Raw genomic sequence first — 15,068 nt, 5'->3', positions numbered from 1 at the left:
CAGCTAATGTAGCGGAGGAGGGGTTTTATCTAAAATTGTGTCATAGTCTCCTCCTTCCAGAAGATGATTATAAACACAATTGAAATACAATCGAGCATCTTTCTAGACCTGTCCAGCGTTGAATTCTGTTTCTATGATAATAAGTGGACGGTGCCGGGTTGCTGGTTTTTTAATAGACACGTATGAGATATGCAGTTAAGTTACACAAAAATTCGCTATCGAAAAATGAAATATATTTTCGGTGTCAACAGTATTTCTAGCATAACTTCTGGTACTCTCATCATATGAAAAAAAAATTATATGAAAATGTTTCTTAAAGCATCAGGAAAAAAATTTAGAAAATTAAAAATAACTAAAGAACTTGAAGAGAAGACGTTCAATAAATTGTTATTCAAAAATTGACATTTAACGTGTAATTTGCTTAGAATTTAGATCTGGATCGCGCGGATTTGGCGCGGAATGAATTTCATGTCGCGCGGAAATTGCGCGGATTATATTTTAGTCGGCGCGGATTTGGCGCGGAAAATATTTCAGGATCTGTAACCTGTACCAGGATACCGTCGGCGTATATCTGGCATAGTCTTGAAGGACCCCTGTCTCCACCTTCACAGTGTTAGATGATGTTGCACCGAGTTAGACTAGGAAGGACTGACTCCCCCTAACAAATTTTTGACAAAGTGAAGAAGATTTCCAGAAATCCACCAAAGCTTCAGTTTTTTCCAGGATGCCAGGTGTCCAATTCCTATTGTAAGCCCCGGAGATGTCCAGGAAGACTAGTTCGGTGTGATGCCAGCGTGCTTTGTCTCGTCGACTATTTGAGCAAAAGAAGTACGTACTGATGGCTCCCAGCGTCGCAAGGGAACGACGATACTAGGATTCCTCTGTCCAGCCAGAGTGTCGGACACCCACCCCTTGTTAATGCCCTCGAGACAGATGCTTGAGCATTAGATAACCAATGTTGTCTGGACTGACTGACATCCTTTTACTCTTGCGCAGGATCAGGGTACCTTTTACGAAATCTTTCAGGGTACTGACAGTAGGGTTATTGGGACTCGAAATGGTCAGCTACTAGCTTACAACGCCACCGATGGTGAGTGCGATGTCTTTGGATAATCGCTTCTCGGTCAAAAGGCTAGGCGTATATACTTAAATTTCAGGAAAAATATTCAATTTAGTGGGTCACGTGCCCGATCGTGCCCCAGTTTAACTAATGACACAAACTGTTGGTAAAAAAGATTGGATGAACCTTTGCGTGGATTAACGCTCAGTCCATTAACACTAACAAAGCTTTCAATGTTAGTAAGATTCTCTTTCAACAAGATACAATCCGCGTAGATCGTCACTATCGCGTTAGTTATAAATGACGGCAGTTTATACATACCCATGAAAAGAAGCCGCTGGCGTGGCCCAAATGACTACTTTGTGGAACTACTGATTTGAAGTCGAAAAAATCCGATGTATTGTTGAAACATTTTACATACTGAATTCTTCTCAATAGGTATATTTTAACTCATTCAAACTAAATTGCTCTGATACGACCGAAATCGTTTACACGAATTTAGCTATGTATACTAATAACATCGACAGACAACTTGATATCATTTTGGCATATAGTCCGGAACCATGGCCAATCTGCTCCTGGCTTTCCTGAATATCTGGAGATATATATGTACAGCACGGTGCATCCAGGTTCATCACCGCCCCGGTCTTGTAAATCATTTTAGTGGGATTTTGCTTAAAACTTTAGGAAATAAACTACAGCATGTGTAGCAAGGAAGCAAACTACAGCATTTCTACTTTATTGAATTTCCTCTCCATGACTGAGTACTTTGCTCTTGACACCTCTCATGAGGTTTTGTGTAATGGTAGAACCAACTTCTTTTGATACGTTTACCCACTGTTTCTTCAAAACCAGTTCGTTCTGAAATACCTTAGGTGTTTTCCAAAGTTTGGCCTTCATTGTGATGACTTCATGACCTATTTTTTTCCAATTGGACGAAGTTCCGGCGAGTTCGGTGGGTTGAAGTCTTTTGGTACAAAAAAATATTGTTATCTATATTATATATATATATATATATATATATATATATATGTATTATTATATCTATGGTACCACCAGTGTAACACCGGCCGCACGTAGTGACAAGATGCCAAATCCGGCCATAATAACGTCTCGTCTCCGCCCAAGTAACAATCGCAATGCTTCGAAGATTTATGCTAGTTTTATAGAGGTTTTATTACGGCATGTATAAATGCTTAAAGTTTTATTTTGGTTTTATACAGTTGTCATTTAATCAGATCCGCAAGAGTACTTGAGAACTACGTTTTGAATTCCAATATAAAACCACAGCTCTTTAGGTTTTATAACGCTCCTGTGTTCCTCCTCAGAGCTAATAAATGGAACTAACATAAAGCCAACAGTTTAGTTATATGTTGGTTTTGATCAGGACTTATAAAAGCTACCAAGCTTCGTAAAGTCCTGTATAAAACCCGCATATAACCTTTAATCCTGAAGAAGACCTGTATAGGAATACGAAGCTTTAAACTACTACAATGGATAGAAATTTCAAATTCAGCACAAAATGTTTGACCCACGGAAGTCTTTTCATTTCGATTTCAGTCGAAAAGTGCAGTTTTTTCTACGTCGTGAATTATGTAGGGGAACTGTTTTGATAGAGATGGATAACTAAGATGGATGGATAACTGAACATACATTCATCTTATCGGAGAGCAAACAAATACGGTACCAATTTCGTCCCTTCTTTTTGTCAACATAAGGGCTCCTGCTGAAAAAAAAATACAAATCAAATACCTTTCCATTGCTCTGCTTTTGATGGGATGAACATTGGAGCCATGAGATGAAATCCAGGAGTAGTTCCCTTATATATTTAGGTCGTCGAAAAAACTGTTTAAACAGCATTTGCCGATGAGGAGAATGAAAATATGCATTTCATCCATACATGTTTTACCACTTTAACACAGTAAAACACTTTTATGGCTCAAAATGTTCCATTTAACAATTGTCACTATATGCTGTTTAATTGTAATACTTATTTTAAGAATTACCTGCATGCGATGTCGAGGGAAAAAATGTTTGTTTATGATTTTTCTTGTATCTGTCTACGTTGCCATGTTGTCATTATACATAAAACTGCCAAGCTTTTAGTTTGACCAAGATAAAACTTGCTAGTCGTAACATGGTCTTGATAAAGGCCAAGATAAAACCTCTAGTAGATTCAAATGCCAAGATAGGGCCAGTTCAGGAGTAGTGGTTATATAGAGGCATATTTTATGCAATGAAAGTTTTATTCGAAAAAATGTCGCCGATATAAAAAAAAATGAATTTGATAATCGAAATATCATGCACATTTATGTTACACCTTTTAAACGGTAAAATTGATCATCTGAATACTATTTAAGCATAATGCTTTGATTATTTGATCAAACAAAGTGGTTATTCATTGAAATTATTTCGAAAGTAATTAACTAAGGCAATTAATTAAACTTAAAAAATTCTAAATAATAACAAATTAACGAAGCGCATTGCTGAAATACTGATTATTTATCATGGTTTCACCATGAAAAATCTCTGGCACGCCTTCAAACATGCATAGAACACTAAAAGCCAGATATGAACTTTTATTGAACATGGCTGATAATAATTCTTATATTTTTGTTGCTGACATGTAATCCATATAATGCAGGAAGAAAAACATATTCCTATTCGAGTACAAACGATAAACAAATAATCGACCTGAGAGTTGACAGCTGTCTAATTATCGGCTTGTTTGTTATATCATAGTCATGAAGTGGTTGTATCATGGTTATATAGTGGTTCTCAAAACCACCAAGTCTGGAGGAGGTTTTGTGTTGCATGTTTTATGTGAGACTTGAAGTATATTATAAAACCGTTGGTTCTGAACTAGAACGCATATCAGGTTTTAATGATTGCAATAAAACTGGGCCAACTGGCTGTAACATGGTTATATAGAAATCTACAGGAGGTTGTGGAAACTGCGTGGACTGCATGGAAGGTTTTGAGATTAGGTTTTGAAGAACGCTATAAAACTCTGATACAACCTCAATTGTTACTTGGGCGTGATACTGTAAGAAGGGCAGCAGGTGCTTCTAGAGGCACTCTTTTCGGTAGATTTGCCCATCGATGGGTTGTTAAGGGTTGCGTACTTAGTTGGTAGTGTAGCCTGGGCACTGTTGTCCTTCTGACATCAGCTAGAGTGAGAGGGTGCGTCCTGTGGGGTCTGCCTAGGATGTGGTGGAGTTCGACAGTGGGCTCTGTTGAACTTCTATAAAAAGCTGCATGTGTCCCCAAGCAAACCCTATCAAAGCGACCGTGTGCCGCTCAAAGCGCACTAGCCTAGTCCTGGTATTGGGTGGGACTTTGACCAAATTTGACCCGACTGATCGAGCGTCTGTTCACCAAGGAAGTGCGGCTCCAACAGCCTTGTCTGTTCTGACATCCAGCGTCTGAGTATGAAATGCTATTCCCCGGAAGCTATACCTAAGTTAGCAGCCCCATCCCGGTGGATAGGGAACCTTGGGCCAACAACCTACTGTTCCCGAAACATCAATTTGTTTGAGATCCCGATAATGAAAGAATACGGACTGATTTTACGGCGACGACTTTTAGCGCGAAACAACGGACACGAATAGGAACATGGAACGTTTTAACCCTAATCCAGCAGGGTAAATTGGCACAACTTGACAATGAGGCACGCCGCATGAAGCTTGAGATCCTGGGACTGAGTGAAGGCCGTTGGCCAAACTTTGGAGATCACAGAACGCCGTCGGGACAAGTTCTGCTATACTCTGGTTTACGAGGTGAACACGCTCCCCGGCATCGCGGAGTTGGCTTCTTACTAAGCGCTGAGGCACACTCTGCGCTTATGAAGTTGGAACCTATAAGTGAAAGGATAATCGTTGCCAGATTTAGAACACGGGTCCGAAACCTTACTATAATCCAATGTTATGCGCCAACCGATGCTGCCGATCTGCAATACAAAGAGAACTTCTACAGTCAACTTAATGCCATTGTAGATAGAATTCCGAAGAGTGATATCAAGATCTGTTTGGGCGACTTCAATGCGAAGATCGGATCCGACAACTCGAACCATGAGCGCATTATGGGACGCCATGGTCTCGGAGAAATGAGCGAAAATGGAGAGCTGTTCGCAGAATTTTGTGATGATAACGACATGGTGATCGGGGGATCGCTCTTCCCTTATCGACCGGTTCACAAAGTCACGTGGGTCTCACGTGACGGCTTCACAGAAAATCAAATAGACCATATTTGCATCAGCCGAAAATGGAAACGGAGCCTTCTTGATGTACGGAATAAACGTAAAGCCGATATCGCGTCTGATCATCAACTCCTCATCGGCGAAATACGCCTGCGCATTGCGCGGATTCGTCGGCAGGAGGAAAGAGTTGGACGAAGATTCGAACTGGAGACGCGTGCTGCAGATATTCCGGTAGGTGGCAGCGTGGAAGACCAATCACCAGGCCATCAAGACCAGGCCATCAAGAATGCCTTCATCCCCACCAGCGAGAACAATCTGGGCGAACTGCGCACCCAGAGAAAACAATGGATCACCGATGAGACCTGGAGGAAGATAGAGGAGCGAAAGCCGCGATAGAGCGATCAAAAACCAGAGGAGCCAAAGTCTTAGCCCGTCAACGATACGCGGCTCTTGAGAAGGAAGTAAAACGCTCATGTCGACGGGACAAGCGAGCGTGGGTAGACTCTCTGGCCGACCAAGGAGAGAGAGAGCCGCCGCAACCGGGGACATTCGCCTCCTCTACGATATCTCACGACGCTTAAGCGGGGCGAAGATGAATGCAACGATGCCTGTGAAAGACGCGAATGATCAGTTATTGACCGACTCAACTGATCAGCTGAAACGCTGGTTTGAGCACTTCGAACAACTTTTTCAAGTGCCAGCCAGGCCATCACCACCTCGGCATAATCTGCCTAGGATCCGACGTATAACACGTGTCAATACCGAAGCTCCATCACTGCTAGAGATTCAAACAGCCATCCAAAGCATGAAATCGAATAAAGCCCCAGGGGTCGATCGCATATCAGCCGAGATGCTCGAAGCTGACCCCATGACATCCGCTCAACTACTGCATCGTTTATTTTGTAATATCTGGGACACCGCAACTTTCCCGGTCGACTGGATGCAGGTATCTTAGTGAAGGTGCTTAAAAAGGGTGACCTAACTGTATGCGTTAACTGGCGAGGCATTATGTTGCTGTGTACCGTTCTCAAAGTTCTATGCAAAATTATCCTAGCCCGGATTCAGTAGAAGATCGATGCGACTCTCCGGCGGCAGCAGTCTGGATTCCGTGCCGGAAGATCCTGTGTGGACCATATTGTCACGCTTCGCATCATTCTGGAGCAGGTCAACGAATTCCAAGAGTCCCTTTACTTGGTATTCATAGACTACGAAAAAGCCTTCGACCGTCTCAATCACGAGAATATGTGAGGCGGACTGAGACGCAAGGGGGTTCCTGAGAAAATCATCGGCCACATCGAGGCACAGTACTAGGCCTTCTCGTGTAGAGTGCTGCACAATGGGGTCTTGTCCGACTCTATCCGGGTCGTAGCTGGTGTGAGGCAAGGATGTATTCTATCACCGTTACTGTTCCTCATCGTAATCGACGAGATTCTGGTAGATGCAATTGACCGTGAACCAAACCGCGGGCTGTTATGGCAGCCTATAACCATGGAGCACCTAAACGACTCCTCGCTCAACGGCACCCTGATATGCAGAGTAAGCTCAACGACCTTGCCGAGCGCTCCTCTTCGGCAGGTTTAGATATCAACGTTAACAAAACCAAATCGTTTGATGTAAACACGGTGACTCCTTCCAGTTTCACAGTACCCGGGCAACCAGTGGAGAATGTTTAAAGCTTCCAATATCTCGGTAGCCAAATAACGTCAGACGGCGGTACCAAGATCGACATAGGCGCACGGATCAAGAAAGCAAGGGCTGCCTTGGCGAGTTTAAGAAATAGGCAGACCCAGAGGTTCATGGCGTCGAAGCCTCAATAAAGAAATAAAAGAAGTCGACCGCAATCTAACCTGGCAACAGGTTAAAGCGATAGCCGGGCAACGCTCAGGATGGAGATCTTTCAAGTCCTTTGCACCACCGGAAGTGTACAGGATTCATAAGTAAGTAAGTAAGCCCATCGATGGCACCCGTCGTCATGGTGTACGGGTGGCTCACCTTGCCACACCCACATATGGCCTGCCTAATCAAGAACTTTTTGGCGAACATGTCCGCTTTCTTCTTTCTTACATCCTTAGGAATGGCCAGACGTGATGTGGCAACGTAAAGCTCCTGCCGCGGCAATTGCTTTGTTTTCTTTGATGTAAGTCTCGTCGCCCATCACGGTGCACCTCGGTTTCGTCAGCCACTCTTCGTACAGCTTCCTGGTGCGGGTTTTGGATACAAAATTTTGTTTGCCGTTCTGTGTTGGTCCCTTGTTGAAGTGGAAATCACTCGCGCTTTCTTCGTCAAATCGCGGATCTAAAGATTCGGTCGACGAACAGATTTCAATACCTTCCTTGCCTTCTGCGGATTAGTTGTCTTTGTTTTTGCCACTGCCTGGCAGCCGCTAGGTCGTGTCACATTGTAAATTAATGTCCAAGTCGGTGGTTTAATACACGGAACATAGGCAATTAACTTTGATTGAACTGAACCTGAGTTGCGTGTTCTTGCCTATGCAATACGGTCGGGTCTGAGCTTGACGACCGACTGGCAAATAGCACACACAACCTCACCACCAGTCTAGCGTACTGAGGGTCGGGGGTTCAAAGGGAAAGAGGTTACCTTCAATACAATTTTCAAATCAAAATCTTCTACATAATGTACATACATATTCAAATCTGAGTTTTTCAGAACATTGTAAATTAATCTCCAAGTCGGGTGGTTTAGTACCCGGAGCATAGGCAAACCTTGATTGAACTCATTACACTCTTAGCTAGGTTCAGTCAAAATTTCATCAACCTACACGTTCAAAAGGCGGCGAAGAATGAACCATGAGCTCGCCCAACTCTACGGCGAACCCAGTATCCAGAAGGTAACTAAAGCCGGAAGGGTACGATGGGCAGGACATGTTGCAAGAATGCCGGACAGCAACCCTGCAAAGATGGTGTTCGCTTCCGATCCGGCAGGTACGAGACGGCGTGGAGCGCAGCGAGCGAGATGGGCAGACCAGGTGCAGAACGACTTGGCGAGCGTGGGGCGTATCCGAGGATGGAGAGATGCGGCCTCGAACCGTGTATTGTGGCGTCAAATTGTTGATTCAGTGTTATCTGTTTAGATGTTAACTAAATAAATGAATAAATGAAATGAACGTTCAAAAGTTTGGCATTTGCTCAGTTCATTGAGCAGAGATGATTGGTATAGAGCAGTATGCGTCTCCCAGGCTTCTATAAAAAGTTCGTTTTGATATGATATCCGTTCGGTATAAATTTGTGGAACGAGAAAGGCAAAAAGAATGAAAAGGAATTTGATTTGATTTGTGAGCACGCAAAAAAAGCGAAGAGATTATGGTGCTATATTTCTTTTTTCTATAAGATGAATCTATATTCAGTGAGAAGAACATAGGAACAGATCCGCATGTTATAAGTTGTTATGAGAACTGCAACCCTAAGGCAAAAATGCAATTATCGTTCTCTACATATAACTTAAAAATCACCAGGAACAGAAAGTTTGAACAGTTGAGAATCCCTGGTAAGCACGGCGCTCTTGATAATGACCACAAAATGCTGGTATGTATATCTTAAGCTCAAGGAAATCACAGAAGAAGAAAACTAATACATGGCAGAGGTGCGTTAAATCATTCTTGCCAGTGAATCGTCACAGATAGGGTAAAAGCGTACCGGTACGAAAAGGGAAAATATATTTAAGGGTGGAAGCGAAATTGTATACACCTGATAAATAAATTGATGAATGAATTGAATAGATGTTTATGTCATTAATGTGTAAATTGTAAGCACCAAGTGCTTATTAATTGGCATTATATTATCAAAGATGGACCTAGGGCTGCAGCAAGCCTCTTTAATAAAGACAATAATAATAATAATAGCTTATTATACTCAATTTTCAACGTGCTTTTGTGTATACACATATTTATGCTGAGCAGTTTAATTGAACACATATACTGCGGTCATACGCATATTTGTCCCATGTTTGCTAGGATTTCCTATGTGCATGGGACAATGGCAGTATAGTAAAGAATATTTTTGACCACAGTAATTAAGGATATTCTATAATAATATACCTATAAGTAAATATGAATAAATATTTATATGAAAATTCTATTTAGGAAAAAAAAAGAGCTTTGCTGGAATATCTTCACTTGTCATAACTTTAGTTACTATCTCATTCAGTTCACCACTTGATTGAAAGTTTACTACGTATACGTTTAGGAGCAGCAGGGACTATGTTTAAGGGATTGACGAATTGGGCCATCTGCGAGTTGTAGGGCTTGCCTAGGATGTAGTAGGGTTTGTGTCAGGTGGGGTACTAAACAGACCTGACACGACGGCCCTCCGACGAGACAGGAGGTTTGCGCAGTTCAATAAGCCGCTTGTAAAACCAATCATTACGAGCAATATAAGAGATAATGCGACTCGATATAATTTGGCAAAGACCTAGGTGACGAATAAAGGAACACGATTGGAAGCTTGGAACATGGAACTGCATGTCGCTAGGTTTCGCAGGTTGCGACAGGATGATCTACGATGAATTACATCCACGCAACTTCGACGTCGTGGCGCTGCAGAAGATTTGTTAGACAGGACAAAAAGTGTGGAAAAGCGGGCATCGAGCGACTACCTTCTACCAAAGCTGTGGCACCACCAACAAGTTGGGAACCGGCTTCATAGTGTTGTGCAAGATGCGCCAACGTGTGCTTGGATGGCAGCCAATCAACGCAAGGATTAGCAAGCTGAGGATAAAAGGCGGTTTGGTCAACTATACTGCCGTGAATCGCATATTTGCTGGGTTTCCTATTCATATGGGACAAATATGCGATTCACGGCAGTATAGCATCGTCAAATGTAATAGACCGGTAAGAAGGAAATGTATAGACCGGTAAGCGGTACTATAGACTCGCATACAAACATGAAGCGTGGAGGTAAATAGAGGCAGACCAGATTGCAGTGTTTCGACCCAAGACCGACAAAAAGGGGCTTCACAATATACACGCTGCAATGCGGTAGTCAACCAGATTGATAATCATAAATAAATAAAAACAAAGTTTTTTATTCATGGTTTATATTTCTTAAAACATTCAAACTCCAAATCGCGTCTCCGAAACCACAATTATTATCATTTACAAATCTACGTGTTTTAATTTGCTATCACTGTTAACATCAACGTTAACTGTGTTCGCAGTATTTCGACCATGTGACACAATTCGCAGCACCTCTTCCGGTAGCTTAACTTTCCTAATGGCTTTGTGCACCGGTGAACCTAGCAGTAGGTAATCTCCACTTTGCACGGCATGTGCCACAAAATTAGTATAACCATCGTCGCTATGCAGAGCGGCCAGAATGTTACCTTCCCAGTCCAGCCGCAGTACCGTTCCCCGTTTAGGAAACAAAGCGGACATACTGATGAAGTTTCCAATAACATGAGACACCCGCAGTGCTAGATGGTGTCCCGTTTTCTTATAGAGATACTCAAATGGAAGCTCCGCTATGGTCATTAAACGCACTAGGAACTTCCGTACATTTGGATAAGATGCCAACTTAGCTGATAGCGATGGATTGTCACTGTCAACGGCGATCAGTACTGCCGCCCAAATGCCTGTGTCGTCCTCAACTAGGTTATCGATCTGACCCGGAAGTCCATCAATAAATATATCGTGTGTTCCCGCTTTTGGACCTTTAAGATAGTACCGACGAATCAATTGTCCTCCAAGCTCGGCCACCAGAACGAAACTCTCGTCTTTGCTGAGTGCAACTCCACTTGCTCCGAAAACCTCATCAATTAGAACCGTATTTACACCGGAAGCTCGCGAATAATGCACGAGTCGTCCCGACGGATTCAGCAACATAGCTTGGAGCCCGTCCTCAAAACGAAAATCAGACGACATTTCCGACCAATAGATATCTCCGTTCTTTGCCACTTCCAGGTTCATCGGGATTCCGGGCTTTCGTGATACTTTGCCACCTTCAATAACCTGATCTAACGAAACGAGTAGTTTCTTCTGTCCAGTTTTAATATGTACTTGGAAAATTCCGAAGTAGGGCTCAACTACAATCAGGTTGTTGCCCTGGGTATCGAATGCTATACCAAGAGGGTGTCCGCACTCGCGTTCATGGTAGAAGCCCTCTGTAACAAAATCATGAGAAAACTCAATCTGCTGAGTAAACGAGTGAAGGCTACTTACGACATTCAACTCCGAACTTGGTGATAATTCGAATTTGTTGGTCACCGGTGATTTCGACAATTTTCCCACCAGCTATCGATGCATATGTGCTATTCCCTCGTACTAGAATGCTCTCCGGAGCAATTAATATATTTTCAAACCATAGCTCCGGATCGTTGAGCAGCTGATTGGGAGCTAGAACCCCTTCCAGGCGAGGAGGTTGCGATACACTGAAAGAGTTTATGTTATTCGAAACACGTTGCGGTAATAAATAAAATATGATATATAATTAGAGTATGTACGCCACTCGACTGAAGTGATCATGCGTCTTGATTTAAATTATTTAGAATTTGCATTAGCAAACATGCCAGAGTAAATAAATCCGATCTCTGAATTTCATACTCACTTGAACTCTTTGAATGGGAATGTCGGGAATGGTGGTAATCCGGGCAGAGTGGCAACTATTGCGACAAATATTGACAACTTCACCGCAGTTGATTTGAAACCCATATTCCTTGGTGTTAACTGGTGATGTTGATATCAGAAAATAGAATTTATCAACACTGGTCTTTGAACTCACGCATTAGATGCCGGCAAACGATACACCTCTATATAGATAGACGTCTTTTTGCTACTGTTTACAATCCTGATGTGGTAGGATTGAACAGCATCGGATGTTTGTGAGCTAAGCTGTTGAAGACAGACCTTATCGGACTACATGTGCCCAGTGGATAATGGCATACTGCTACATTCTCATTCGCTCGCTTCCTCTCCTATTCCATTGTATTCCATACAATCGACTGTAAACGAGTTTTGGGTGAGAAGGTAGTGAGAGAGATTAATATGTATGGATTTGTTTTCATGTTGATCAAATAAATAATAAAAAAGATTGCTTTTTGTTAAAAATAAATTATCGAACTTTGAACTGTGTACATATAGCGCTTTTTTATGATATATCATCAGGCTGTGTGGGGCCTCAATGATATGATGTTTACTTATATTTTACAAAATGCAAAATTACAGAACTAAACCTTCGGCAAAGGAGTAGACGGGACAAGTTAAAATAAAAAAAGCAACTTTGTTGAATAGTCTTTGAAGACCGCCGATAGGCACACATACCGTAGTTCGTTATGTGCATAGGAACCCTAAACATCGAATTATTCCTAAGGGATCGGGGTTACAAGTGAAGGTTGATTTGTTCCAGAAGAGAAGCGCAATCAAGTCATCCTTGTAAAAGATCTGCTATCAGTAATGTCCTGGTTGTCCATCGGCGTACGGAAAGGGCTTCCAAATCAATCGAACGGCAACGGTTTTCATAGCTTGGAAGGCGGAAGGGTTTTTGCCACGATAATCTGCGCAATGCGAATCTCAGGAAACGATGATGAACGGATTCTATTCTTTCGGCGCCGTTATTATAGTGTGGAGACCTGACAAACCGAGCAGTACTCCAGAACGAAACGAGTTAGGCAACAGTACAACGATTTCAGATAATAGATGTCCGTGAATTCTTAGGCTCACAACGTATGAGACAAGCTGCTTAAAGGTAAGTTTTGAGTCTAGAATAACTTCTAAGTCTTTAACTTGATCGACTCATTCAACCTTGATTCGTTACTCGTCAAGAAAAGCTTGCTTGATCCAGTGTTATGAAAACTCAGATGTGAATGTGTTATGTACATTATGTGGATGATTTTGATTTGAAAAATGTATTGGAGGTAACCACTTTCCTTAGTACGCTAGACTGGTGCTTTAACCAACTAACCTACGAAGGACCTCCGTCGGCCTTTACGCAACTTAGCGGCTACTGAATGACCCCGAGATTCCAAAATTGGACGCATAGTCAAATCACTTACAATCCATTTGTCAAGTCAACTCTTCTACATGTGTATAGTAGACGTTCACATTAGAGGAGCGTGAGTAGTCAGCATGTCTGGCTACACACATGCTTCATCAGTAATTTGTACTGATCAAGTGAGGTTGTATTTGCTCTTTATCAAGCTCAGACCTTAACTTACCAGATCGAGGAGTACTATTTCTGCGATAGGATGAGTACTGAGTAAATTTTGGGGAATTTCGCCATTTCCCCCACATTTTGGCGGTATATGCCGTCGGATTTATGAAGTTTAGGAAGTCTTCCAGGAATCAGATTTTGGCGTCTTGGATGACCGTTCCGCATACATTGTGTTTTTGCTTCAAATTTACAATGCACTTACCTTTATTGGGTAATCAGGGGGAAAGTCAGCGCTCGGATAGTTGTCACGTCAATGGTGGTGGCCGAATTGCCATTAAAAAAAGTGGGTGAACCATCGTTCAGAAAAACTTGTTCTTCCTCCTCGAAAGCTTCGAGTCCAAAAGTACACGAATTTTTCAACCACCTCGATTTCATCACTACCTATAATAACTAGTGGGCTACCGTTGTCGAAAATCGTACCACTCGTGTCATCCCCCTGGCATTCGTATTACCCATCCAAAGCAGGGATTGAACTAATCATTTCATTATCATTTAGTATTCAGCCAGAGGCGGAATTCCGGATTGTGTTGTATAGTGGTCTGGCACTATGTTCCCTCTACCACTTTGTCTAAGAGTATATTGCTCTATGTCTAATGTTTACAGCGTGAAACGCTAGTATCACTTAATATACTAAATGATAATAACACTTATTATCACTTAGTATATTTAGCGATACTAGCATTTTACGCTTCAAATATTAAACATAGAACAATGTACTCTTAGACAAAGTGATATTTAGAGGGATCATAGCGCCAGAGGTGCTGGGTGAAGCGTACCATTGGTACTTCGCGTACCTGAAGGAATAAAATAGACCTCATCTCGCGGTCCTTAGCCTCTTACCCAGCAACTCCTATCCCTACCTCTCCGCGGTGCTGGCCGGGATACGAGCAACCTTAGGTAAGATCGGGTAACCAACCCCGGTGGGAACTATGGTCGTATGCTGACAGGGAAGGGGGGGTTTGCTCCTCTCCGGAGGTGTAAATCTTATTGAGCGTCTGTTCTCCATTTTAGGATCGGCTCACAACAGCGTCTGTTCTCCATGTTAGGGGCGGCTGATCATCGTCCGAGTGCCAGCGAGGGACTCTAAGTGAAACTGTGCACCATGGTCCACCGGAAATAAGGAGGAATGGTCCTCCGGAAATTTAGGGGGTTTGGTGTCAGGCCTTGCAAGCCAGCCAAAAAAAAAAACTCACACAACGAACAATCAACAAGAGAGTCCCAGACAACCAGAATGCATGCATAATAGAATTCTCGGGTACTTATTCAAAAGGACGTATGTGATTTTGTAAACAAAGATTCAAACATCGATTTGTCCAATCTGATGGCACTCCCACGCAAACCATCACTACAGACAGGCAGGGGAAGCCTTCGGCTACCTGTTGGTGGTGTTGGTTTGCGTGGGAGTGTCATTAGATTGGACAAATCGACGTTTGAATCTTTGTTTACAAAATCACATACGTCCTTTTGAATAAGTACCCGAGAATTGTTTTTCTGTTATGCGATGCCTATGCGCACAAATTTCATCGCTTACCAGTCGCGAAAACACTTTTTACGTACAAAAGTGGAGGCGATATATGTGTATTTCTTATCCGACGTTGCACGGAAGTGTATGCGATGTGCACGATTTTTATGCGAGTTTGTTCGTTATGTA

The 15,068-nt window shown here is 42.5% G+C and overlaps 1 protein-coding gene across 1 annotated transcript; it reads right to left on the bottom strand.

The window, feature by feature from the left end:
• Positions 1-10,264: 10,264 nt before the first annotated feature.
• LOC134208173 (adipocyte plasma membrane-associated protein Hemomucin-like) lies at positions 10,265-12,151 on the bottom strand. Its single transcript, XM_062684234.1, has 3 exons — positions 11,816-12,151; positions 11,431-11,639; positions 10,265-11,372 (listed from the first exon to the last, which is right to left on the bottom strand). The coding sequence occupies exons 1-3, from the start codon at positions 11,917-11,919 to the stop codon at positions 10,369-10,371; spliced, it is 1,317 nt and encodes a 438-aa protein (XP_062540218.1). The 5' UTR covers positions 11,920-12,151; the 3' UTR covers positions 10,265-10,368.
• Between the last annotated feature and the right edge of the window lie 2,917 nt (positions 12,152-15,068).

The sequence above is a fragment of the Armigeres subalbatus genome, chromosome 1 (genome assembly GCF_024139115.2).
Source record: "Armigeres subalbatus isolate Guangzhou_Male chromosome 1, GZ_Asu_2, whole genome shotgun sequence".
NCBI classification, from domain to species: Eukaryota; Metazoa; Arthropoda; class Insecta; order Diptera; family Culicidae; genus Armigeres; species Armigeres subalbatus.
This window is presented reverse-complemented; position numbering and strand designations above follow the sequence as displayed.